Source organism: Geospiza fortis, unplaced genomic scaffold (genome assembly GCF_000277835.1).
Source record: "Geospiza fortis unplaced genomic scaffold, GeoFor_1.0 scaffold16, whole genome shotgun sequence".
In the NCBI taxonomy this organism is placed as follows: domain Eukaryota; kingdom Metazoa; phylum Chordata; class Aves; order Passeriformes; family Thraupidae; genus Geospiza; species Geospiza fortis.
The window spans coordinates 2,011,432-2,038,332 of NW_005054302.1; the positions used below are offsets into that span (position 1 = coordinate 2,011,432).

General features: G+C 39.6%; 1 protein-coding gene across 2 annotated transcripts in view; it reads left to right on the forward strand.

Moving 5' to 3' along the window:
- Positions 1 to 26,901, forward strand: part of SPATA13 (spermatogenesis associated 13) — a 169,571-nt gene that overhangs the window by 10,122 nt on the left and 132,548 nt on the right. Inside the window, exon 1 of one of the 2 annotated variants that reach the window (XM_031066033.1) lies at positions 12,988 to 13,086. The exons of the other annotated variant lie outside the window; for it this stretch is intronic. Coding sequence (XP_030921893.1) covers positions 13,009 to 13,086 — 78 coding nt within the window. The 5' untranslated portion in view covers positions 12,988 to 13,008. Of the gene's footprint in view, positions 1 to 12,987; positions 13,087 to 26,901 lie in introns of those variants that run through there. 2 annotated transcript variants of the gene reach the window in all.

A 26,901-nucleotide genomic window follows, 5' to 3' on the forward strand; every position in this document is an offset into this window, starting at 1 on the left:
GCTCTCCAGCCCCCCTCCCAAGCCTGGACATCTTCATCCACAGTGCTTATCAGGCATTATTCCTCTGCTGTCTCCACTTGGTGTGCTGAAAGTGGGAGCTGGCTTTGACCAAAATCAGGCCCCTTCACTTGCTGGTGCTGTGCATGCCACTGCAGTTTTGAAGGTGTTTTAATCAGAGAGTTAAAACAGAAGCTTCTTGCATAGAAAAGGAGAAAGAAGAAAGCAATAAAAGTAAATATTTTAGATTATTTTCAAAATGGGTAAAATGCTATCCTGTTAATGCATTCATCTAGTCTAACAATAAATGCCAGCATTTTAATTTATTATTAGATACAGCGAAGCAAATGTCAGAGTAGTGAACATCTACACACTATCAAATGTTTTTCACTCAGACATAGTTAAATTCTTGATGGCTTTTTGAGTTGGAAGTAAGAGAATAGGTAATGTCATTGTTTTGCAAAACTCCACTTAAATGGGCCTTTTTTCATTTTTCATTAATTTTCCAAAAAAAACCCCACCCAAAACCCCGAAGTCATCCGGCATAAATGGATAGTTTAAAATAGTAGAATTAATGACCCAAACTCACACAATGAAGATATCATTATTATAAATGGCCTAGAAAATATGTCTTTTTTTGTTGAGAACCTGACCTAAAACAAACTGTATCTTAGATACAAACTAGAGCACAATTGCTGAAACTTCAGGTGTGTGACATTTGTCTAATCTATGATGAAAATGGCAGTAACCGATCTCAGCAATATTGTTTTACCCATTGTGTGCTGGCTTCAGCATTCCAATATGGGACCTATTCAGGCACTCATGCTTACAGATTGTATCTCATTGTTTTTCAAGCCTCCTATTCTTCAGGAGAACGTTCTTAAAATGTGAAATAATCTCTCTGGATAAGTAATAAATAATCTGATTTTTTGGGTCTTCTAAAGCAATCCTTGACAAAGAGAAAAATCAGTCACCAGCAGCAGATGGGATGATATGTCTAATATTTCCCTGCTTTCTCTTTTTTCTTCTATTAAGTTGTATCTAGACCTCTTGAATATACAGTTTTCCATATAAAAAGCTGCTTTTAAGGCCATGAAGAGATTTTCAGGGATTAGCAAGTGCTGCCTGCAACTTTCTGCATTATTTAATACACTGTCCCTATTGCAGTACATTGACTAGTTTCTTTTGTCTCTTTCCAGAGTTTTGCCATGAAAGCCTTTAGTGCTCCCAGTTTGGTAAGACGAATAATTTTTTTTCCCATGTGATACTTATCCTATTGATTTTAACAGAAACACACTTTTACTGACCTTGCAGATATGCAGAATGTGTCTCAAGAACAGTGAATTTGCTCAGTCTTGGCATCTTCATTCTTAAGAGCCTTTTCAAAATGTAAATTAGAGACCAAGCCTAAAGAATCAGAAATTTTAGAGCACATGCTAATTGCAGAAATCTGAGATGGTTGCTCTGAATGGTAGGTTGTCAGTCAGGCTTGCATTAATGTGAGCTCTGAGGATTTGTATTGCTAGCTTAGAGTAACTCAAGAGGAAGCACAAATCTTTTCTCTCACAGGGATGGCAGAACTAACTCCCAACTCTATCCACTTCCCCCTGAAGCTCTTTTAATTATTGTGATCTTGTTAGCATAATTCAACAACTTTAAAAATTAATTCAGTGCAGATCAGTTAGAAACTGAAACTGTGTTTCTCACACTGCAAAATCACAGCATTACACAGCGATCTAAATTACTGGGAAGCTATGGGGTAATCCAAGGGGTTTTAGGCTTTTTCGGATTACAGGATTTTTGAATCAATAAATTCTCATATAAACAAATTGATAACCTAATCAATACCTCAAAATCCTGCAGCTAGTGTTTGCTTTTTAAGCTGTAGGGTTATAACTAAATATATTTCTGTGGAGGTGTGGGGGGTGTTTCCTGAGCAAGTAATAACTCTTCAGTTAAAGAAAGTTCATCTTTTAGATAGATTCAATATGTTCAGAGTGTTGCATTTGAAACAGTAATTTTTTGGAGTTCACTTGAAGGGGAACTGCGGTCTGATAGAAAAATAAATGAATTGAGAGATGTGGTGCTGTATTCAATGCCTCCAACAGGCACAAAAATCACTTGGCAGAGGTCTTTGTATTTCTGTCCTACAGTGAAGTTCAAGAAACCCAGGATGTCCTATCTTTACCGCGACGGGAGTGTCTGAAGAATTCTTTGTCTGTCCTGCAGGTGGAAGCAGCAGGAACAGTGATGCTGCAGGGCTGGCTCTTGCTGAAGCAGTTCAGCATTCTCACAGACCAGTTCACATGCCAAACTCACAGCCTTGCTTGCAAGTTTTCAAGGCTGACTTGTTGGTCTTGAATACATTGCTTTATTATCATGACAAGAAGGTTTCAAGAACTGTGTATTGACATAAGGACAAACAGCTGATGGCAGAGTGGAGAGTTGTACTGCAGCTGATTTGCCTTTGCAAAGAAATAGAGGTGTGGAAATTTCTGGGAAAGTTACAATAGTAGGCAACAGCAGGAGAAATTCCAGGCCTGATTCAGAGCAGGCTACAGGCTGCCAAAATGCTCTCAACATCCTTACCATGCTCTTTGAAGAATTACAAAACCAAGAACAAGATAGATCAGTCTGATTTAAATCATACAGGGAATGGCTTAAGAAGGTTTGGGAATTCTGCTTTCTGTCTCTGTAGGATTATAATAAACCTTTCTATCAAATTTCTTTCTTTCTTTCTTGCCTCTTGTAATGAAGACAAAGAACACAGTGGTTGGTAGAACAATACAGACATCATATGTCTGTAATGATGACTTAAACAAGTTCTGGGGAACAACAGTACAAAGCGTCTGCTGGTGGAGGGAAGAAAGGCATGTCTCTCACATCCAGCAGATGTACTAAATAGTTTCACTGTCTTGTACCAGGAATGTCTTCACAGAGTTAGGTTCCGTGACAGGAATTCTTTCAGCAGCTCAGTGACTTTGTGTAAGACTGTAGAGTAAGGTCTTCCACAACTAATTTGGCCCAACTGTAAGCCATATGAGTTTTCTCTTTATTGTATCTTGCCCTGCCTGAAACTTCTAAGTATCAGCATGTGATTTTACTTCATCACAGCAGTGGTACATGTGAGATTTTGTGCCCTAGAGTGAGAGCTGGGAAAGGTACTGATGTATGTGGAATTGCACAGTACAGGAGAGAGATCTAGAGATGACTGCTATGCACAGCTGGTGAGAGCAAGTGTAACAGCAGCAGAGAGTATCAGAGGATCTTTAATGTTGAGAGTGTCTTTATGTTTGTGCCTTGTGAGAGTGTCGCTGCCAGCTGAGCTGCACAGTGGGGATGAAAATAGCACATGTATCCACATTTGGTGCAGCTGTATTTAGGACATCATCTTTAAGTCAAACCCTGTCTTCTTGTATCTAGTAAGAGTAGTTGTGCAACCACTGCAGGAATGGCAAGAGGCACAAGGCAGGAAATGTTTCTGATGAGGATAAAAAGTGAATTGAACTGGCAGAGAGTAGTTTTCTGGCTTAAAAGAAAAGTAAAGATGAGATCCTTCCAGCATCATGCTGATGCTGAGAAATGTATGCAGGAAAGAAAAATGAGAAGTTGGAAGAAACAGGCAGAAAAACAGGGAGAAGGATGAGACGCAAGGCAAATTAGCTGGAAGGGTAAATGAGGCCTGGATAGATGGCCCAGTGTACATTAACAAAGAACAGTGTGGGAAAGGTGAAGCAGGATGAAAGAAATTTGGGTTGGACTGGGCTGAGAAAAGAGTAGGAAATAGAAATAAGATTTAACATGGTTTGCATGTTGCTCTGTTTATCCGAATATCTGGGCAGTGAACTCTTTGTCAACAGTCACTATCTTATTACACAGCAATAAATGCTATCCCACCTACATATTTCCTATCTGTTCCTAACGCAGAGGACACTGTGCACGCCCTTGACCAAAAGCCACAGCAGCTCTTGCAGGTAATCACCTCAATTCTCCATTTCCAGGTATCGATTATCTGGTAAGGACAGTAAAGTTGAAACTATAATGATTGGATTTTCATTCCCAGTCTTTGTGGTTTTGGGGGGTAGTTCAGGCTACTCCAGGCACTTCAGCATTTCCAGCAAAGGGGTTTTACACTAGGGATGGGCAATAACTTGCTACCCGAATCTTTTATACTTGCATCCCTATTTCAGAATTTGTAGTAGTTTGGGGACAGATGCAACCACTCAGGTTCTTTTATTCAGCCTGTAAGTAGCAAAGAGAACTTTCTTTTGCTGATCAGATTGCTCCCAGGGACATCTGGAAAACCATGAGACAGATTTCTTCTCTGTAAATATTTAGGCAGATCATAATTTACCTGTTCACATATGTTTGTTGTATATTTTTTAGTGGTACATTTTTATCCATGTACTAACTATGCACCCGAAATCTAATATATTTTCTGGTCTGTTGCCCTTATCATACTTACACTTTAATGGATGAGATAAGCCACACTAAAGGTATCTTGTGTAAACTTCTGGTAGCTCTTTGATGGTCTGCAGACATCTTGATCATTAGTCCATTACCTATCTGCTTATCAGTTAACAATCCCAAGCCATTCAGCTGAACAGTTTTGGCAATTCTATATACAAGCTTCTTGTGCCTAGTGCCTACTTTAACACTTTTGTAATAAACAATTGTATACCCCAGACTTAGTCCTTGAGCTGGAACAAACCATTCTCATATCCCAGGAGCCAGTGCCTGATAATACTTAATACATGTAAAATATTATCAGGTTTTAGGAAATGACATACTTTTTTTTTATTTATTTTTAAAGGAGTTTAGAATTCTTAATGTTTTTTTGACTGAAAAATTTTTCAGAGACCCTTTTCTACCACTGACAGTGGAAAAAGTGATAGAACAAGCAGGATAAAAACCTTTTCCAACGTTATAGAAATAACTTGTTCAAATAAGAGTTAACATTTCTGTTGACTATAGTTCAGCTGATATGAAATAAATGTGCTTTGACATATTAATTCTCCATAGGGTCACAGTCATCTTTCTAACATATATACTGTCATTTAATTAATTCAGCTGGTAGTGGCATTATTAACCTACTAAGAACGTTACAGCAGATGTCTGGTTTCAGAATAGAGCTGTTTTGACACACAGGTTCCCTCTTGCACATGCTGTGGAGGGAAGGAATAACGCCTTGCAGGCAAGGAACTAAGCTGAGCGGTGGAAGGTGTCTGGATTCCCCTCTATAGCTGCTACAAACTTCCTCTATGGCCACAGGCAAGTCATCCTGTCAAAAAGCACAAGTCTACACCTCACCAAATCCTTTTTTCCCACTGGGTCTCTCTCCCTTCAGCAATGACATCATGGCTCATGGACCTACTTTTGGATATACATGAACAGGAGACTTTCTGCTTAGTCTGTTGAAGCTCGTGGCCTTGAGTTAAACATCATAGCATGACAGCAGAAAGGCATTGTACAAGAAAGAATCCTAACCTCTAAAAACATTTCAGAAAGAAGTGGGAGGGAAACACAAAGTTGCAAAATGGCTTATTTTAGCTCCTCAACCAGGTCAGCAGTAGGGTGAGGAAAAAACTGTAGTCTGTGATGTGTGTTGTTACTGCGCTCACTTTAACAGCTTCCCAGTTAACATATGGCTTGTTTCCTCTCATTTTAATTGTCATACATGTTTGTTTTTTATATAGATAACTGGTTTTGTATGATCTTCTTAAAGAGAATTTTACTTTTTGCCCCTGCAGTCTGGTGTGCCTTTGGTGGACAGACAAGTAAATTCAGTATAGGAGAAAAGTGCTGTGGTAGATTTATAATGGGAAATCAGGCTTCATAAATATAGCATGGCACTGGAGTCAATGACTGCATGAAAAGAATGATTTGATTAGTTAAACATACTTTTCCAAAAGTCACTTGATATTTTCCTGTCTTACTAGAAGCTCTTTAAGGACCAAAGTGGTTAAATAACTGATTAAGAAATCGAAGAGTTATGAATAAATGGTCAGTTTTCATGATAGAGAGGTAAGTATAATCTGAATTTATTACCTGATGGATCAGACAATAATTACATCATTGACACCAATTAAACATCTTTCAATGACAAATTAAAAGGAGTAGGGTGTCCCAGTGCAGGCAACAAAACCCAGCAGTCTCAGGCTAGGCCACCGCTCTTGGAATAGTTTGGGATAATCAGGAGAAAGCAAATAACCTCTCACCTTACTGAAGAAATGGCCTACTGAATGGCCCTTCAGCTCCAGACCTCTGTGTCATTAGATGTGCATTAAGATGGAGAAGTGTCTCTATGAGAAAAATGCATTCAACTAATTTTTCTCTTTAGGCTGGAAATGAATAAACAGAGTGAGGGAGTGACAATAATGTATGGAGTTACGAATGTCATGTGGAGGTGGAATAGACAAACATGATTTAGTGTCCAATGAAATTACCAAGTATGCAGACAAGAAAATATTCAAGGTTGAGTACTTTATTATTCAGTCCCGTAATTTAATTACAGCCCTTGTTACTACACAGACACTGTAGCACCCACAAATGTCAATGGCTTTACGAAATAGACAAAGTCAGAAGGTCCATCCAATATTGCCAAATACAAAGACACTTTGGCTTTGGAATGTGTGAAAAAACTATGGTAAACTTGCCCACATCTTTACTTTTTCCAAAGTGTCCAGCAAAGGCTATCCTAAAAATCTAAAGGCTGGCTAGGCAGATCTTTGGTTTGAACTCCAGTGTCTGTTTCTGTATTCTTACAGTTACTGCAGACTCAGGCCTTTGGTATTCTGGTTGGTTTTGGTTTTGTATGTTTATTCACTGAAAGCTGCTGGAGACAGAGATTTCTCTTGCTCTGTGGATGTACAGTCTCTAATGGAGAGGGATGGGTCCCTAATTGTTCCCCAGGGCTTCATGTGCTACTTTCATACACATTGTAATTAAAAGTTAGGTAAGAGTCAATTGAAAATGTGCACGGTAAACAGAGAATCTGGTTTGACATGCTCATCCCTCAGCTAAAGCTCTGCAGTTATTTGCATGGAATCCTGACACACTTTTTCTTTCCTCTAACTTTCACAAGGCGCTCACTTAGAGCTGCACAGTTCTTCTGTGTCCACAAAGTACGTCCTAACTAGCACAAGGCACTCTGCCGGCAAGATTTTTCCTTCAAAACCTCCCTCTCATATTTTCCAGTGTCCCAGAGATACAACGTGCCAGCGAGGAAGGGAGAAGATATGTCCTGGCACAGAACCATTCCCTGGATCTCCCAGAGATGGCTTCTCTGTCTTTTTCTTTCTAGTGCCTCTGTCCAGGAACATTCCTGCTGATGGTATAATGTGATGTGCCCTTTGTACTGAATAACAGCTCATGCTGAAACATTCAGAAGGGTTTGAATCACTTGGTAGTTGAGCACCAGCAGCCAACTCCAAACCAATTTCCCCCCAGCATTCTAAGTAGGCTCTAGACCAAATGTCAAGCTAAAAAATAATCTCTTTTTAATGTGTGAGATTAGGTTTCCTTTGGTAACTCAGTGATGGTACCAATCAGGCCATTTTCTAAAATTCACACTGACATCAATGAGGGCTGTTGACTACAAAGATATATAGATAAGAAATATTGATTTTATTGTTTAGAATCTGATTTTTGGGTTTTCTTTTTGCCATTAGTACTGTTTTTTGCTATGTATTTGAGCGAAAATAGATTGGTTTCACTTTAGTTTATACTGTATTGGCTTTGAATAAAATCTGGATTGTAAATATTTTATATGAAATTGTATTAGAAAGGTATGTGTTGTGGTTTTAAAGTTCATTTAAACACCTGTCTTATTGTTTTTATAAAATATTGGATTTTGCCAAGTATCAAATTTAGTGAAAGAGTGGGAAGATGGTAACTCAAGTTATATTTTTGAATAACGTTGGTTTAACTTGAAGCTCTGCATGATGCTTCACTTAAGCAGACTCAAAGGCAACAGAGGTCTACCTAAGTGGAGTTATCCAGAGTACCATGCTGGAGGTAGGATGTGAAAGGTCTTCTTTGACAGCAACCGTGAATGTCTCACCAGATAAGTCTTGAAAGGACCCTCAGATAGGAAATACATTGTAACACCCTGCCAGTGAATTTTGTTAATTAAGAACAATGCATCGTTTAGACTCAAGGCTGGGAGTGCTGCTTTCAACTCCCAAGACAATGTCTTGTTTGTACAGCTGGGGAATGACGCAATGTTACTGAGACTGCCTAGGACAGAACACATTCCTTGCAAATGCTCTCTGGCTGTTACACTTTTAAGAGGTGAGCCTAGAAGAAGATAGTATTTATCCTAACACTGGACATTCTGAGGGGGAAAAGAAAACAATGAAAAGCTCTTGAGCATCTCAAAGTCTGTTGATCAGAGACTTTTCCATGCACTTTTCCCTCTTGAAGGTGGTGTCCTTGCGCCTGACCACACGCATATTCCTATTGCTCAAGCAAGGTTTGGATCAAATCCCTGTATTTAAAGTTGATCATTGATTCAAAATTAGAACGACTGGCTCCAAGATGGGCCTTCATTAAAGACTTCTCTTAAACTTGCTGAGCCAGTAGCCCAGAACTGTGACTTCTACCACTTTGCATTCAATCACCTTTCTTCATGTTTCTTTGGTTAACATATGGAACAAAACTTGCAGCAATATTGTGGTGGAATGGGAGAAAAGGAGGATTTCCTAGAAACTTTGTCTCCTTTACAACAGTTATGAAGAATATACTTGGCATGACATATTTCTTGAATCATAAATTCAATGTCTGTTTTACTCATGACATAACTTCTAGCTGTTGCTGGTACATATGATTTACTCAACGAACAGTGCATTGATCCTGCATTACTGTGAGCTGACTGTAATGAAGCGTTTTCTTTCACACCACCAGAAGGAGCTATTGAATTCAAAAAGCCTTTCCCTCAAAGCAGGAACTCCTAGCACAGCAGAGCAACCAATAGAATAATAGAGCAGACACACTGTCTTCCTTGGAAGTCAAGCCAAAGAGCAGATTCTCATTTAGGATCTGCATCTTTTTCTGATTCACTGTGTTGTAGAATCAAAACTGATTTTACAGGGTTTAAGATCCAAAGAGATGGGAAATCTATTGAGGCATGTTTACCCATACATTTTTCCACAGAGAGTGTAGAACCTGTCATTTTGCATTAGGTCACAGCTCCAAAACATCTGACTAACAGACCTGTGAAATACTTGAGAGCTAATGGCAATGTCCATAAGGATAAATGAAACCTGAAGTTTATCTTATCCATACTGACTGGCAATCAAAATGCATTGGCCATGTGTTGAGTGTTTTCCGAGGTGATATGAAGATGTGCAATTATTTACTGTGTCATGATCAGATTGATAAAGTGAGGCATGACATTTATAGCCTACCTTCTATGAGTTTGCTCTTCATATTAGACCAAAACCCCGTACACTAACAGAAAAAGTATTATTTTGCTTTGGCCTGTCTTCCATTTACAACTCTTTTTGTCTGACAGCAGCCTGAAAATCTGTGATGATTGTTTGAAGGTGTTGCATTCTGTGTGAGTAGCTTTGAATGAATGTTTAAATTAATGTTTAATTAATTCTTAATTAATAAAGTACCATTTTGTCACGAAGTTTTGAATTGGAATGTGCTATACAATTTGCTAAGTCAGTGTTTCCAGCATATTAAAAAATACTTGTTTTAAACACATGTAGTATGCATGTATTTGGATTGACACACAGTGAAAAAGTGTCTGAGGAATAACTTTCTAAATACCTTCAGGCAGTTGTTCAGGCTGACTGATCTCAGCACTGGCTTTTCTTTATGTTGACTTTCTTACTTCATAATGCACTTGTTCTCATGACACTCTGCTAGTACTCAGGCATAAGTTTGGGTGTGTATGTACAATATATCATTGCTCTGGGAAGCTTATAGTGCAAATGGTAACTAGGTATGAAAATATATATATATAATAAAGTTACAGGAAAGCAAGGAGCAGGGAGGAACTGAAGGTTAGTGGTGTGGAAAGGAAGAAAAGGTCTATTGACTGGACATATATATTTTGGAGCTTACATATTTTGGGCTTGCTCTTTGTTTTTTGTACCATGACAATGTGCAGTGGTCCTTTTTAGAAGTAATGATCTTGGGCTAGATATTTTGCTGTGCTAAGGTGGAAATTGAAAGAGGTTCCTGTCTGACATTTAATCTGTGTGATTGAGATCTAGGAAAAGATGGTTGGAAAATGATTACAAAAATAAGTGCGATAGGCAATGAGTTACATGTCAAAAACTCTTTATAAATTTATAAATACTTTTGCTTTTTCTTTGTAACAGTATCTCACAAAGATTTCATCTTCCAAAAACCAGTTCAACATGCCCTGTGTTCTTTTTCTTGGGAAGTGGGAACTAGTTAGATGTGACTATGCATCTTGTACCTATGACCTTATACCCTGACTATTGACAATTTCCTGGAGTTATGGGGCTGTTGCCTTGATTAAAATCGGAAACAGCCACCAATCTGTGCTCAGCAGCACAGTGGGCACTAAGACCATATCAGCCAAAAAACCACATGTCATTATGCTATGGATTTTTATCCCCAGAGCTCTGTCATTGTGGCACAAACTACCAGAGGACCTGTCTCAACCTGAGCCTGACTTTCTGCAACAACTATGTCACATAGGAACAACAACATCATTAGCACACTGAAAATAGTTTCCAGTCTTGGAAACACTATATTTTCTGACAAAGAAAACTTTCCCCATTAGATTCTCCATAAACATACACCTTAAAGAAAAGAAAAATAGCTTTTACTAAATTAGAAAGATAGAAAGAATATACTTCATGTTATTTTGCCTCTCTTAAATCCGCTGGTGCTTGAATACTCCTAAAAGAACCTAAATAGACAAGTAAATGAAAGCAGACAGTAAGAAGTCAGTTGTGGAAAGAAACACCTTTCACTGTGCGTGAGTCTCTTTAGAAACACACAAATGTGTTACTATCAGTATATTATTTACTGGGAGATTAATCTTATTTTATCTAAATGAAAATAACAAAGCTTCCCTATGGCCTAATCACAGGAAACAGATGACCTCTGTCTGTCCAGTTAAACCTGGCTGAAGTGACAGCATATATTGTTCTGCCCTTTAAAAATGTGCATCAGATCTGTATGCTCATGTATGCCCCTATGAAATTCTACTTTCTATCCAATTCAGGTTGAAGATAATTGGACACTGGCTGTTTGGTTTGTTGAACTTCTTGGAAAAGATCCTGGTACTGGGAGTTGAGCTATGGGGTTCCTTTGTTAGGATTTCTAATAATGGTTTTGTGATGTGGCCTTTGTACCCTGTAGACTCTGTGGGCTTAATTTTTGCCAGTGCAAGCACTAATCTACAGGAATCCAGCCATATACTGTCATCTACAGTTTGGAGCATTCCTTGCCTCTTGCATGGTGCTTGGGTTTTTCTGACCACAGAACTTAGATTATTGGAACAAATGAATTTTTACCCAGTCAGATTGTCAATACACTTATTAGACTCCCCTTGGTGAGTCTAATCTGTTCAATGTCAGTGCAACTTTTGTATGAGTAGATATTTGTTGGCAAGAATAAAGGGTTTAAAGTCTGGCCTCTTTCCAATATTGCAAAATGTTTACTCATGGTACAGTTACTGACTAGTAGAAGGCAACATATTCAGGACATTTTGATGGTCTCCTCATTCAGGAGTGAACATCTGTCCAGAGCCACAGACCAGACTCACAGAGCAAGCAGGCAAAAGTCAATGCATCTTTGAACTTGGTCTCAACACCCAGTAGCAGTTTTCAATATTAATCTCAGGTTACATTAGCATTCTGAAATGTCAGTACATACACTCCCACCTTCCAGTAATGCTGAGAAAGAGGTAGTTTCAGACAGTTGATCACACCCATGTTTCTCTATTGGCAGGGGAGAAAATTAGGTTACTAATGAACTAGAGACCTATTTTTGAAAAGATAAATGTAGATAAGAGACAAGTTACCCAAACTAAGTCTCTTCTTTACATGTTGGTGCTACGCTGTGACGGTGTCAGTGAGAGATGACTGCATCTGCAGTGCCCATGGGGGAAGTGTCTCCCTTGGGTAGCATCTCCCACATCCTGTAGCACAGTCTGTGCATGCAGTCAAACACTATTAATTGTGGATATCATGCATAGTTTCTCTTTTTCCTTTCTTCTTTTGAATTTTCCTTTCCATGAGGGTAAATCTGTCTCAGTAAAAGATGCAGAAAAAGTGCTCTGAAGCAGGCTGAGGATCCTAAGGTCATACCTTTTCTGTCCTGTCCTGTCCTGTCCCTTTCACCCTTTTGCCCTAGTCTTCAGATTAGACCATCTGTGAATCTTGTTATCTAGCACTGCGCAGAACAGAGTGTTTGACTGATCCCCTGGCACAGCCAGTGTGTTGCCTTGGTGGTTGTGTGGGATGAAAAAAGCACAATACATGCCTTTTCTGTCTGAGACTTGTTTATCTGCGCAACATCCAGGCTGCTCTGGGAGAGCTCTCCTCTTGGTGATTGCTGACAATCAAAAACGAATCAAATCAAGGCAAAGTTAGAGAAATTCTCCAATACAAAGAGCTGCTCTAAAACAAAGCTGCATTTTTGTGGTGCATTGTCCTGGCTCTGTGTGAGTCCTGTAAAGAGACAAAGGAAAGCAGGAAGGAAATCTCAGCTGCTTACTAAATGCCCTAATTTGATTTATTTTCTGCTCCCTTCCCCCACTCAAACTGTTCTGCTAACCTGTTAGTCCCAACTCAGACAAGTAAGACCTGCTAATCTGATTAGTCCTGACACACAGGAGCAGGGCTGCTGGGAAAAGCTGGACCCTTACAGCTGTTTCAGGCTTCAGCTTCGATCATAACGTTATGGGGTAGCTGAATGTATAGTGCAGTGTGACAGAAGCCTGCAGCATGCACACAAGTGAGCAGTGTGACCGTCACTGAAGATTTCTGCCCTGGGTCTGAGGCCACTGGAATATAAACCATGTTTCGTGTCACCTTCAATGTAGTGACAGAGAAAGTAACCTTCACCTTGGCAGCCTGCCCCTCCGCCACATGGAAGGTAAGCTCAGATATGCATAAAGTAAAAAGGTTGATGGCACCACAAAATGTGCTTCTAAACATTTTTTCCCAACCTTAGGCCATGTTGGAGATGTTTTAATGGGAGCAATAATGTTTTAAGGGAATTGCACTGCAATGCAACATATGCACAACTGGTTGGAATTAGACTAAATAGATCTGGTTGCATTTTAAAGTTGTTCTCATTTGACTTTTACAATAGCCAAATTCATAGGCATTCTCCTTATTCTGGTCTGGAAATGCTACTTATTTATATTAACAGCAAATCTAGAGAGATCTATAAACATAAGCTACTCATTTCTGTAAGGAAGGGACGCTGTTTTAGGAGAGCTTTCAAGCTTCCTGGATAATTTAGGGGTTCTAAGCATTTGTGAAATGTGTACCATGATATGATAAATAAGAGCACAATGCACCTCTATAATAAGGGACTAAAAGAAAAAAATCCCTTAGATGCATGATAATACTTGGGCTGGGGTTGTGATAGAATTTGGCAGAAGTCAGAAATGCTTTGCACATCAGCTCCTTCTCCCATCCATCAATTCAGTTCACATCTTCACCTCCTTGAGACACAGATTCCCACCTTGTCTTGAAGAGACTGGCATGGTCAGGATGAGGTAGGAGCAGCTTTGATGCCTTTCTTTTCTCTTCTGGGAGTGTGTACTTTCACTATAATGCAGCTGAGAGAACAGATACTGTCTTCTGAAGAGTTGCTTTGAAAGCTTCCTTCTATAATTTGTTACTTACAGAGCAGTTACTGTAAGAACCTCATCTCTGTCTGTTATTAAGCCATTCGGATGTGAGACAATTATGAATATCTAGATACAGTGCCAGAGTAATTCCTCTTGCTTTAGCTGTCCATGATTCATTATGTGGTGTAAGTAGTCGTCATATATCTTTGCTGTATAATTTTCTCAATCTTGGGCCTATCTTTTCTCTTGACTTGTGAGGTAGACACTGCCCAGAAGCTGTTATTAGAAGGTCTTTAAAGGGGCTGGTACAGTGTGGCCCCAGCCAGACCTGTGCTATATGTAGCACCATGCACTAAATAAAAACCTGTCAACCAGGGCCAAGTGTGTTTGGAGTAAAATTAATGTGAAATGAATTTAACCAGGTGCTTTCTCTCTGGGGGAGGGTTTATGGTAATACTGCTTCAGTTTCCCTGTTTATTAGGAAAACTTAGTTTCCCAAATGTGTGTTTATTAGCTAACAATGAAAAGATCATTTCAACACAACATAAAATGGCTTTACTTATGCATGCTAATAGTGTGTTAAAGATTTTTCTTCCTTTATATCAGGACTTAGAACTCTCTGCCTTTAGATTGCAGGGAACTTAAAAGAGGGAATTAAAATGGAAAAGGATCCTGGATCTTACCTGGCTCATGGACTCTTGGAACAGCAAATAGGGATGCAAATATAACCCAGCTGTTTGTTGCATTTCAGTGATCATTTATGTTAGACATGAGTACATTGTAGTAAATGCCTCTGGAAGAAACTGGCAAGTACTGAAAAGTGCACCCTAGCATGCCTTTTATGTTCTTCAGCTCTTCTCTTATTTGAATAATTTAAATTATTTGATATGTGCAATGTGCAATCGTCAGTAATGCTTAAAAGTAAAAGCTTAAAAAAACCCTGTAGTAGAGTATAACTTTGTAAAATGTAGTACATTTATTGATGAACTAAATAAAAAACAGGTAAGAAAGTAGGCACAATTATATGAACAAAACAAGATGGGATGCCAGGCCAGCAGAAGAGATGGCTTTGCGGCAGACCTTACATAATGCAAAGTTAATTTAGGGAAAGCTTTGTGGAAGGAGTAAGTGTGTTTTATTGGCCAGCTATTACAGCTGGAAAATATCTGACATGGTTTCAGGCACACAAGCCTTCTATTTTGACAGTAGGAGGCTAATGAAAGACTGCTTCCCCACAACCTCACTTTGCTTATGTCATTGTGTCAGCCAGAAGAGCACTGGTATTGCAAGTTGATTTAAATCCTTTAAAGCTGAAAGAGGTCACATCACTACTGGAGGAGGGAGGGTGGAGATGTCTCCTTTCAGATTGCTAAGTCTTTTTCTTCAAGAGTGAGTCTGCAGATAATGCTGACACGTTCTGCTTTTCCATACAGCACAGCATGACCAGCAGATGAGTCTTGCATGGTGTGGTTGGAAAGGATGCTGAGGCAACTCTCTAGCAGGTGTCTTGGGGGTGGGAGGAACAGAGCAAGGTCTGTCCCAAATTGTTACCTTGCTATGCTATGCAGTGGTAGTGTTAGTTTCCTGTAGAAATTAATTTCTGATTAGAAGTATTGGTGAAAAGTATTTCACCCTATTTGAATTATCTGGAAAATATTAATTTCTATGATATTTTAATGAAAAAACACAGTACAATCTTTGGGGCATAAACCCTACTCCTTTTGCAATACTTTGTTTTGAAAAACCAGTTTAATTAGAAGTGGGGAAGGGTATGGACATGGGACAACTAGAAGGAAGTGACAGCTGAAAAGGGCTCAAGTTGACAAGTGAAAAAGGCTCAGAGTTGAACGTGGCTGTTCACACAGGCACCAATGCCTGAAGGCCAAAGCAAGAAGAATCACTACTATAAACTGGGAGCATCTTTATTATAAAGCCTAAAGGAGGGGACTGGGCTGCTCTTTCTCACCTCTCTGGCTCACTCTGCCTCTGCTCATTTCCCTGCTCCTTAGAGAACAGGCTGCTGGTACTTCTCTATCTGTGGACAGATGTGTAGCTGGCCAGCAGAGCAAAGGGCTGAGTAATCTGAGATGTGCGTGGGTTACAAAAATCAGGCTGCAGCCGCTATCAGCTTGGCCAGAATCCCTCTTCAAAGGGCTTTTCAGGTTTTGCTCACTTGAATTACTGTTGCATTTTCAATCAGGTGCTGCTAATGTTTGGGGAGTCTTGTGTTGGGCCTCTTTGTGTCCTGTATTTGGCTTTAAGAGCAGATAACAAGATCATGCAGCTATTGATATACCTACAAACTCCTACCACTCATTTCCTAATCCGTGAACAGACAACATGCTGCTTAGATAAATGCAATTCAGAGGGTACCAGCAGATTTAGTTACAGAATGTATTTGCTCATGGAGGCTTAGCTATGCTTGAATCCTATTGATTTTCTCTTACTGTTAGTGGTTCGGCTTTGTTGAATCCTGTCAGAACTGTATGGGAGAAAGCAGCAAAAACTGCTGGTTTGTGGCTTTCTATTCAAGGCCAGGAAGTTCACTTGATGGGGATCAACCTAACTGGGGGCTTTCGTGCCAAATGATGCTGCACTTTATCTCCCTGACATGGACAGATAAATGAGCTGGGGGTGGCTTTGCAGTCAGTTAGACCCCGACCCGAATGCGCATTGTTGCCAACTTTGGAAAGCTGCACAATGGCCCTGTCTCCCAGGCAGTTACAGCCGTTGGGGCAGGGACCTGTCACCTGGAAGGTTGTTAAGAAATAATGATGTAAACCCTTCCCGAAGGATGTGGGAACAATGTTCAAATCTTATGAAGTGGGCAATATCTCTGATAAGGAAAGCAGAAAAATCGGGGGCTTAGTGCTCATTTTCTCTCTGCAGCAAGTTGAACACAGTGCATCAGCATGAAAAGGACTGGTGGGGAGGTGGGGTGGGAGGCGTGGGAATTGGGCAGCAGCACTCCGCTTTTCTGGCTCAGATTAACCTCCCCTGTTGCTGCTTTGGAAACCTCAGTTAGACTTGCATTGAGCTACAGTTGTCTGCTCTCTTCAGCAAGAGTAAGTGCACATTACTGAACTGTCTCTTACTATTTTGTTGTCATAGTTCCTAGATACACCCCCAGCATTGAAAACCACCACAGTAAATACAATACAAACAGAAACAGGCTGATCTATGGATTTAGTGCATGAAAAAAAAGGACCAGACCATGAGCAGAAAGGACAGTAAAGTGGTGTCAAATATCATCCTCATGTGATGGCACCTGAAAGAGCAGTGCAACAGGAGAACAGCATGAATGTGGCACATACTGTAATGGATTATTTGGGGTTGAATTCACTGTAAGGTCTTGCATTGGTCCAAGGAGCTGGTTTGCTCCCCAGATCCTATTAAAGCTGTGGAGACAGTGGAGATGAGGAGGCTCAGAACTTTTGGGGAAAAATTTCAACTTGTTCTTTACTTGGGCCTTGTTTTCAGCTTGTAGAACAGTACATTTCTCCTTGAACAGTAATCACTGTTTCTAACTGTTAAATATAGAGCTGCTAAACAGTTCCAAATCTAACTTCCTTGAAAAAAAAATTCAGAAACTTGTATTGCTCTCAGTTTTAATTTTATATTTTTTTGTTTTTACTTTGATTGTAAAGAGTATTCCAATATATACACCAGATACCTGCATATCAGCTTCTATGAACTTTGTTCAAGGTTCACAAGCATGCGTGACTTGTCTCTTTATTTTCCCTGATTGTGAATGCAGACTCACATTTTGTATATTTGTTACTTCTGGACGCACCTTAAAGGAGTTTAATGAAGTTCCTTCCCTCTATACAATGTTCAGAGTCTTGTAACAATCTATGACCCCAAATACTTGTCTCAATAATGCTGAACACCACTTCACAGTAACACAACCACCTCTGGGATTATGATGCCTAATTTGGGAGCTACTGCTATAGTGGAAGCAAGTACTTTTTGAAGTGATGATTTACTAATATTTCCAGTAACAGTCTCAGAGCTTTATTTCCTTGAGCCATGATGATAGATCGAGATTTTCTTCCTGTCATTATATTTCTGGGAATTCTATAGCTCCACATCTCCCCAAAGTGCTTGCTAGCACAAATTTGCACATCTTTAGAGAGTTTTCTCCCTCTCTCTCTATTTTTCATTATGTATAGCACACCCTCCTTTGCTAGCTTTTGCTCCTCAACAAAAAATCAGTATTTTTTTAACCCCCTACCAAACCCTTGCATGAATGGATCAGCAGGTTCTTGTTAAGGGTTCAAGTAATGCATAAAATCAAGTCTGTGATGCTCCTTTGGTCCCCAACTCTAATTCACCAGCAGATGGTAGCAAACATCGCCTTCCTTGCGAGCTTCACCTGGGCATCAGTGAATGAGGAAGGGCTGGGGCGCCTCATTGGAGTAATTTGTTTCCAGCTAGAAGAAATAAGCTGTAAACAAAGTAGTTGTGCAACTCGGAACAAGGAGGATAACCACGGAAACCATGGAAATATTGCTGCATTCGGGACAGAAGAACGAAGTAGAGGTCGGAACAAACTCACTGCAGTGACTTGCACTGAATGGCATGAGAAGCATTTTGGTGTCACTGTTATTCTCGTAGTGACAAAAAGGAACCATTATTTGCAATGTAGCAAATGAACAACATTCAGGCAGTCATGATAAAATTGAAACTGCTCTGGGTCAGCTCTGCCCGTGTATGTTGACCCTTTGTACTGAAGACATGGAAAGTTCAGGAAGGCAACTGCCTTACTAAAGGCACTTTCTAGCCATTTATTTGGTTTTATTCTGAGATATACCACTCTAGTTCTTTTATATTTGGTATGGGCTGCTAATTACCACTTTCTCTCACTCTCTTGTGTACACTTCTCGTTCAAATGGCTTGTTATGGCAGCAACATCTCAGCTTCTTTTTCCCAGCAATGGCTAGAATGACAACAACTGAAATGAGAGACATAGAATGGAGAGAGGGTCAGGATAAAGCACAAAGTGCTAAACTGTGGTGCAATTCCCATATGGAAATATCTCTTCACTTATAAGACAGTACAGTATAGATCTGGGCAAACTATTTGTGGCAAATCATTGGATATATTCTGCCTACACTGTTTTCAATTCTACCACCTCTAATTTCAACTATCTAAATAAAGATTTGGAATTCTTTGACTTCTTCATTCAAACACTGTTTAATTCCATAAGCAGTTTTAGGGAAGCATTTCCTTTGTTCTCATTTCTTCAATAAGTGTTTGATGATGAAAATCCTAAGAGTTGCCTGACTGCATACTGAAATTGATTTATATGTTTATTTACTGGAAATGAAAAAAAAATTAAATATAATTTAAAAGAAGATAATGGCCTTTTATGGGTATAAAAATTATTCCTTCTCCAGTGCTTACCATATCCTGGGCCAGAAAACTTTTATTGGTTAAACTTTTAGAATAGGAAGAGAAAGGAAGGATGTCAGTTACTGTGTTGTGCTACTCCTTTCACAGGATGACTCAATCTGGAAATATCACAGAACACAAATGGGACTGGCTATACCTCTGTCAGTGCTTATGCCCCATACCTGAGGATTTCAGCTGAAGCTGTCAGAATTCTCCTTTGGCCTTAAATCCTCCTATTTTCTTGCAACAATCAGAAATACCTGAATACTTCTGTGCCTTTGGCTGATATAACTGGCCTGAGTCCTTTTAGCTCCACTGGCAGGAGTCAGGGGTGTAATACAGTGTTGGTCTGCATGTGCAGGGTACAAAGTCCTCCCAGTGTGACAACACTTGTCTCCCAGAGCCGTGCTCTTGACAGAGGTGATGATCAATCAGTTCAGGGACAACCCAAAATTTTGCTTTGGAGTTTTTGCCCGTATCCCTTGCAAGAAGATTTGCTGGGAAAGGCCTGGACATTTGTTGACCTCACAACCTAATTTGACAGAGGTAAAACTGGAAGAGGGCACATTACAGTATTTGAATGTCACGGTTTGGCACTATGGTAAATCTGCCTTCAGGGACCCTCACATTTGATCAGAAATGCCATGGCCATCTGAAGCCAAGCTTTGATTTAACATAAACTCACTGCTCATTCAAATTTGTTCAAAACCACTGATGGATCTATTTTGTACTGTCAGGTTTTATGCACAATCAGGTACAATCTGTCTGTACATTTCTATTCTTATGCTTAGATCAAGGAACATCTGCCTCCCACAGCCATCATAAAGCCTCCATAGGAGGATGAAACCATTACAGAGCTTAAACTCTCTCCTGTGTAGTGCATTTAATCTGCCTGAACTGCAGTCACCTTCTCAACTCTGATCAAATCCATTTTATACTGCTGGTGGTGCTTAGATACACCATCATGGAACCACAGCCTAAATGCAGCCATACAGAAAACTGGTGTCAAAACTGTGAAGTCACATCTCTGCTTGACCACATTTGTGTTCCCAATCCACATAAACATGGATGTGACCTTTTAAAAATATTACACTCAAAATGTCTGTATTTGCCAGTTAACATCAGCGCTACCTTTAGTCATCCTTCACCGGCCTGATGACATATTAGGAAAGGAGGTTTTGTAAGATGAATCTGGGTAAGAAAAAGGAGGGAAAGAACAAATGCGAACTGAAATTTGTCAGTGGAGAAGACAACTAGAAACCCAGTAAACTGCGAGTGGGAATTTCAAGTTCTTGTTGAACACAAAGAAGGGTTGCTTAGAGCTCTGTGGAGACTGGAAAATGTGATGGCACAGCACCAAAACAAAGAGGCATGTGTATGGGGGAAGTTTGGGATTTATCTTGTAGAAGTTTGGATTCTGATCAAAAAGAATAAACTTTATGTGAAATACTGATTTGATGAGAATACATCATGAAATTATAGCGTAGCTATGCGTTTTGCCCGTGTGATTCAATTTCTGTTCCAGTGCAGCTGTTTAGCTCTTGGTAGTCATAGTAGTGCTGGGGTGTTATAACTCACTTAACTACTTTGTGTCTCATTTAACAGTACGAGAAGGTCTTCTTGCTATTACTGTTGCAAAACGAGCAGTTGCAAACTTATTGCAGCACGTAGAAATCTTCTTCCGCAATGGTAATTCATTCCTCTTTATATAGTATCCATTGTCTTAGCACAATTAAAATCATCCTAAGTGCTTTACAAAATATAAAAAGACATGGTCCTGGCCTAAAGTGCTTTCTCCTTTAGCTCAGACATGACAGAAGACATGTGAGAAATGAGTGAGATGGTGCAGGGATGAGTGAGACCCAGAGTTCCTCTAAAGAGAACACTCTGGTGTGATGTTTATATAGTCCAAGCATTAAATTGTGCCCATCCCCCCTCTCCTTTTTGAAGTTAGCATAACTTTTTTCAGAAGCAATTGTTGTATGACATTAACTGGCACTGCAAGAGTTCTGACTGATGACAGCTTCATTTTTTATTTTTGATAAGACCCTTGTGAGTCACATTACAACTTGAGGCATTAAAGAAATATGTATCAATTTATCTTAATATGTCATACTGTAAATCAGAGTGATTTACCTGCTGCTTTAGAAGAACTTCAGAAACCCCTGCAGCAGGGACAGGCACCTCCAAATGCTTGGGGGTGGGCAGTTAAGAAAACACATATTGCATACATCCTTTAGCTCCCAATATGGCCATAAAATGCAGTAGAGATATTTCCTGAGCTGTACTCTGTTCAAGTTTCTTATAAGGCCATCAAATTCTAATCAGACTAGTAAAAACCCCAGTGGTCTTTGCAAAACTGGTCTCAACAGCAGGGAATGTTTAGTGGTGTCTTACTGCTGCATTGACGATAACAGCACTTCTCATAAAAATATTTCCTGGCAACACCTCCTCTCTGAGAACCAGACAGGAAACTGTAGCTTGAAAATCTTTATTTACAGCTGGGGAAAAGTAGTCCTTTGCCTTAGTGAGCTTCTGGCAGTTACTGAGGTTCCACAGTGCAATATTCATCTGCTTCCCAAGGAAACTGGCCAGATTATCCATGTGATTGTGATCATACTGTGCTGGTTCTGCTGCTGTTACTGATCCTGTGGGTTAGGAAATACAGGATACTGTATGGATTTCCTCATTCCCAAGATGGGAATGTGTCCTTCCTACTGGCCATGGGGTCTCTCTGTGATCAGAGAGAGGGGTGGAACTTCCTAAGACAGGTACTTTGGGTGCAGGGACAGAGGTGACAGACAGGCACATCTAACTCTCTTGGAAGAACTATGCCATTTGCTTCCTATCATGCCTTTAAGCATCCCTCCCTCTGTCATCTTTGACCAGGCAGTCTTGTCTGTCTCTGATTTAGATGTGATCAAATCAACATCCTAACACCCAGCAGTTTCCAAGGGAGGATTTCAGAGGGTTGTATTGATGGTGGCAGTGGGTATTCACTTAAAGCTAATGAAGAGAGGTTTACATCATACAGTGATCAGCAAGCAGCTCTGTAAGGGTGTTAGATTGGATCACTCTGGCAGTCATTATACTTCCTTTGGCTCTGGTTTCCAGCACCCAAGCTGAATAATGAGACTAACCAATGCAGGGGTCCAACACATTTGTCAAAATGCTCTCAAAGTCCCATTGTCTAACTCCATATGGAATTTAATTCATTAGTGGCTCTGAACATTACCCAGCAGCACACTGGCCTCCAATGGCCAGCCTCAGGCTTGGCTTGTGCCAGCTTTGCAGGCTCTGTCTCTCACAACCAGGTGGTGGAAGGGAATTGCAGGCAGTGCTGCACCTATGCACGAATGAGGTGGAATTTTTTAGCAAATATTCTCCACTATAAACTCATTATGCTTGTTTTCCTTATTTCCCAGTCTAAAGTTGGGACATTTCACCTTTCTGTGAAATGACAATCTCTTGTCTCATTTCCAGGTTGAACTAAACTAAGGGGAGCTGTACACCTTCCACTAGAGCTGTGTGGGCCCTGTAGCAGGGAGGGGTTCTGCTGTTCCTGCTTACATGACACATCTTTCAGTAAAATGGTTCTGGGAAGAAAAAAGCTGTACTTGAAAGAGGGAACTTGAGTGAGTAGAAAGTTTTCCATTTAAAGTTGGCAAATTGCTTGATAAAATGAGTGAAACAGTGAGCTGTGCATAACTCAGGGTGTAGAATATGTGGTGTGACAAACTTCTTGTGACCTCTTCTCTGTCTTGCCGCCCTTTGGGCAATAATATCACCAAGCTCTGGAAGAACACTGTAACTCCAGGTAAGCTCAAAGATAAGCTGAGAGGCTTTCGCCATTTAAACCTCTTTAGGATCCTAGTGCATTAACAGGAGATTTACATAGCGCAAAAGTTACATAAACTGTCCTTTACAGAAAAGTTCTCTTTCATTTGAATGCCAGAATTTTACTTCTCTCTGAAAGTGAAGGCATTGCATTGGCATTTAACCCTATGGCTGCTGCTTCCCTCTCCCAGGGCTCTGAAGCTGTGTTTTGGAAGATCGATAATGTGTCTGTGTGTAGTCTGCAAGTTTGGCTTTGTTAAAGAGTGTTAAGGTATATAGAGTTTGATACTTTCTTTGGTTCAACATTAAACCAAGCATTTCTTCACTATTTAAAGCTGCCATTTTGAGCTTTATGACTGTATTAGAAAGTAGCAGCCAGCTCAGCTCTTTGCAGGAGTTGTTTGCCTTCTACGAACTCAGATTATCTGTTCCAGTAACACTCTATTACTGTACACCATTATAACCATTAACTAGTAACTCTTCAACACAATGAATCTCTGTATTCTGAAGAAACTAGAGCACTCAGTGGGTGCAGTGCCCATTACTCAAAGGATTTAGGACCAGGGTTTGTCCCTGAATTACAGAAAATATTAACCATCTGGAAACTAATCATGCAGCATTCTCTTTATTTACCGAGTCCTTGAAATATCCACTGATTTTTCGTAAGATATAAAAGATCTTTGCAATTTTCTCTCAGTGTTTTTCAAGAAAGTGGGTAAGTGGGCACTAATTACAGGCTTTAATGGCTGAAGAGTCTCATTAAAGAAGATCTATAAGGACCAACTGTCTGAGTTAGGAGACACAGTATTTTCACTTCTGGAGGAAGACTGTGAAGGTCTGTGTTTAGCCTTCTCTTACTAGACAGAGTCCTTGGTGTTTCTAAACTATGGGCCTGGCATGCTCTGCAGGTGGCCCAAAACCCCTGGTCCCTCCATCATCTTCATAGGGAGGCAGTGGATGCCATCTAATCATATTTTACCAGTGAAAGCAGTGTGATAGTTCAAGGCCTGGAGGGGCAATGATTTGTGTACGTTAGAGTTTTATCTCAACAAATATTCACTAGGCATACAGAGAATGGACCTTGATGCAAGAGTGGGAAAGATTCCAAGATTCCAGGTTAGTTATTGTCGAATATCAGATTTATATAGCAGAATGACATTTCTACCTGTAAGAAATATACCATTAATTTGTCCAGAAACTGAAGGACTGTCTGTCTGTCTCAAATGATGGATAGTCTGAGCTACTGTGTTTCTGGACCTACAAATGTTACTAATGAACATTAGTCATGAGGGTGACTAATGTTCTTGTTTGTGCCAATGTTAGCCAGTCTGAAAAGATGTAGATTCAGTAAATGATCTCCAGACTTTGAGACTCTGCCCAGTTCTACACCCAAAGCTCACCAGCAAGAGGGAATCCTTTATGCCACTCTCAAGTAAGGAAATAATGGAGTGAAAGCATTAAAGTAATAAGACAAAAGCCTGGCTCTACCCAGGGTACAGAAAAATATTCAGCTGATTTTGAAAGCTGGTCTCCTCCTCTCAGTTACATTGCATACACTGCAAGATAGCTCTTGCCTTAAATGGAGGAGACCATTTATAACATCCATAATTTAGAAAAATTCAGACATAAAGCATCATCTATAGTTCAGTAACATGACCTGAATCACTTGGAATTTCAGCTATAAATCTCAGAATCCAAGATTGCAGACTGAACTTTTCTGATGAATTTATTTTCCCCAATTAGAGATCTCATAGCTTATGTTGTGAGCAGTTCAGATTGTTCCACTCATTACGCTTTGTAATTTCGTCAGCAGAACAATTTACTGTCCATGTGTACTGAATCTATAATGAATTATGGAAATTTGCTGTGAAAGCCTGACCTTTTCCAAAGTTTGTTTCATGGTTTCCCAGTACTGCTGTTCTCATACACTTCAATGGTCTAGGCAGAAAGAAGTAGTTTCAAATATTGTTAAAGAAGTTCACTTAAAAGTCTATCTAGACACATGAAAACTCATCCTTACAAAGATATTATTTCCTTCTGCCTAAAGCAATGCAAATATTACACTAAAAGAAAACTTTGGAGAACATAAGAGGCTACTCATTAGGTTTTCACCAAGGCAATTAGAGTTCTTGTAAACACAAAAACTGTTTAAAGTTGTCTGCTGGTCCGATATACACTGCACAGCATGTGGTCACCATTAATGTGGCTTTCAAAAATCTCAGAAGTGTAGCTCTGTTTTCTCATATATCCTGAAAGATGGTTTTTATCTCAACAGTTGTATTAGTGCGATGCATTGGAAAGGTATTGTAAATTGAAAGATTAATTCTGAAGCAGATAATCAACTGGAAAGGGAATCCTCTGACATTAGCTTATACAGTCTCTGATGGGCACAGGGTTGAATGTCTCAGCTGAAAGGATACTGTGCTCTGGACATTTGTGATTTGATATATAGCCTTATAAATCGAGGGAGAAGCTTTCCAGGCTCTGGATCACTCTTCTGATACCTAATTCAATATCAAGTCAAGCTGGATCCATTTCCTAAACAAAACCACTGGTATAGACAGATAACAAAGGAGCTTCTGTATTTTTTTTAGGCAAGAAAAAAGGGAGATTTAGTTCAGAAGCCTTGAGATAATGTCTAATGTTCAAAGAATCAGAATGGGTATGCAGATACATCCTCTTAAGATTATTATGACCACAGTATGTTAAATTTTTTATTATAGTATTCCTTGATTTACTGACAGCATGGTCAGACAAGAAGCACAGATCCAGCCTCTTAAGTTACATAGTAACTGCAATGCAATTTAAAATCCTTTGCTCTGAAACTGATTTTAGCATATATGTTTACAAGACTTCATAAGGGATTAGAAATTTATCTCTTGGCTATTCTCTTCTTCCAGATAAAGGGATGGTCTTCAGCTTTAAGATGCCCAGGTTGGACCATTTGTGCTTCTAAATCTGTCATGGGACATTTAGAAATCTGTGAAATCGGAACTTAATAAAGAAGCAGAAATTACAGAGCTAGTAATGGGACAGGAGATGTAGAAATCTACAGCGCCATCTGCACTGAAGACCTTTGCTTTTTATAATGCAGCTGTGTCAGTACAACTCCTTGAGGTTAATGAACCATTCCCTGGTGCTGTTGTTAATCTACTAACCTACAAGAGTAGTTTGCAGCCTTGGAAGTCCTGTTTTGCTCCTAAGTAAAATCCATGTATATGAGAGATTTGCTAACACCACAAGTAGGCAAGAATGATGCTGTTTTGGTACAGGGGCCTGGGTCATTTCCTATCCTAAAACTTCCTGGTTTTAAAACACATTTTGTGTTTTAAACTTACAACAATTGCCCGTTGAATAACGAAGAAGAAAGCAAAAGGGAACTCACCTAGTTTACTTACAGCATGACTTGATTTGAAGGCTAAACATGCTATTGCTTGAATGTTACAATATTGCAATGAAATAAACCTATAAAATTGGGCAAGATTTGTATGCTTGTGCAGGGAGAGGGACAGATTCACTACTGCACTCACCTCTTGCTTCAGAGTTGCAGACTGAATTGTGATGAACCACAGCAGAAACAGTATCAGGGGCAAAAACCTGTGGGCAAAAATGCTGACCTTTATAGCATTTGGTGCATTCTGCCAAATCTATGCATAGGGGTGTTTTAATATTTACGTATCATGGTAGTTTTATGTTCACAAAATACGCTCATAATGGAGCTGCATTCTGTTAGATGTTATCTATGTAGATGTGAAGAGTTTCTGCCCTAAAGGATTTGTAAACCAATAATTCTAGTTCAGTTTAAACACAAGTTATTTAGTAAGCAAAACCTTTGGAAGTCTGTTTCCTGCTTATATATTGTAGTGACTTCTATATTT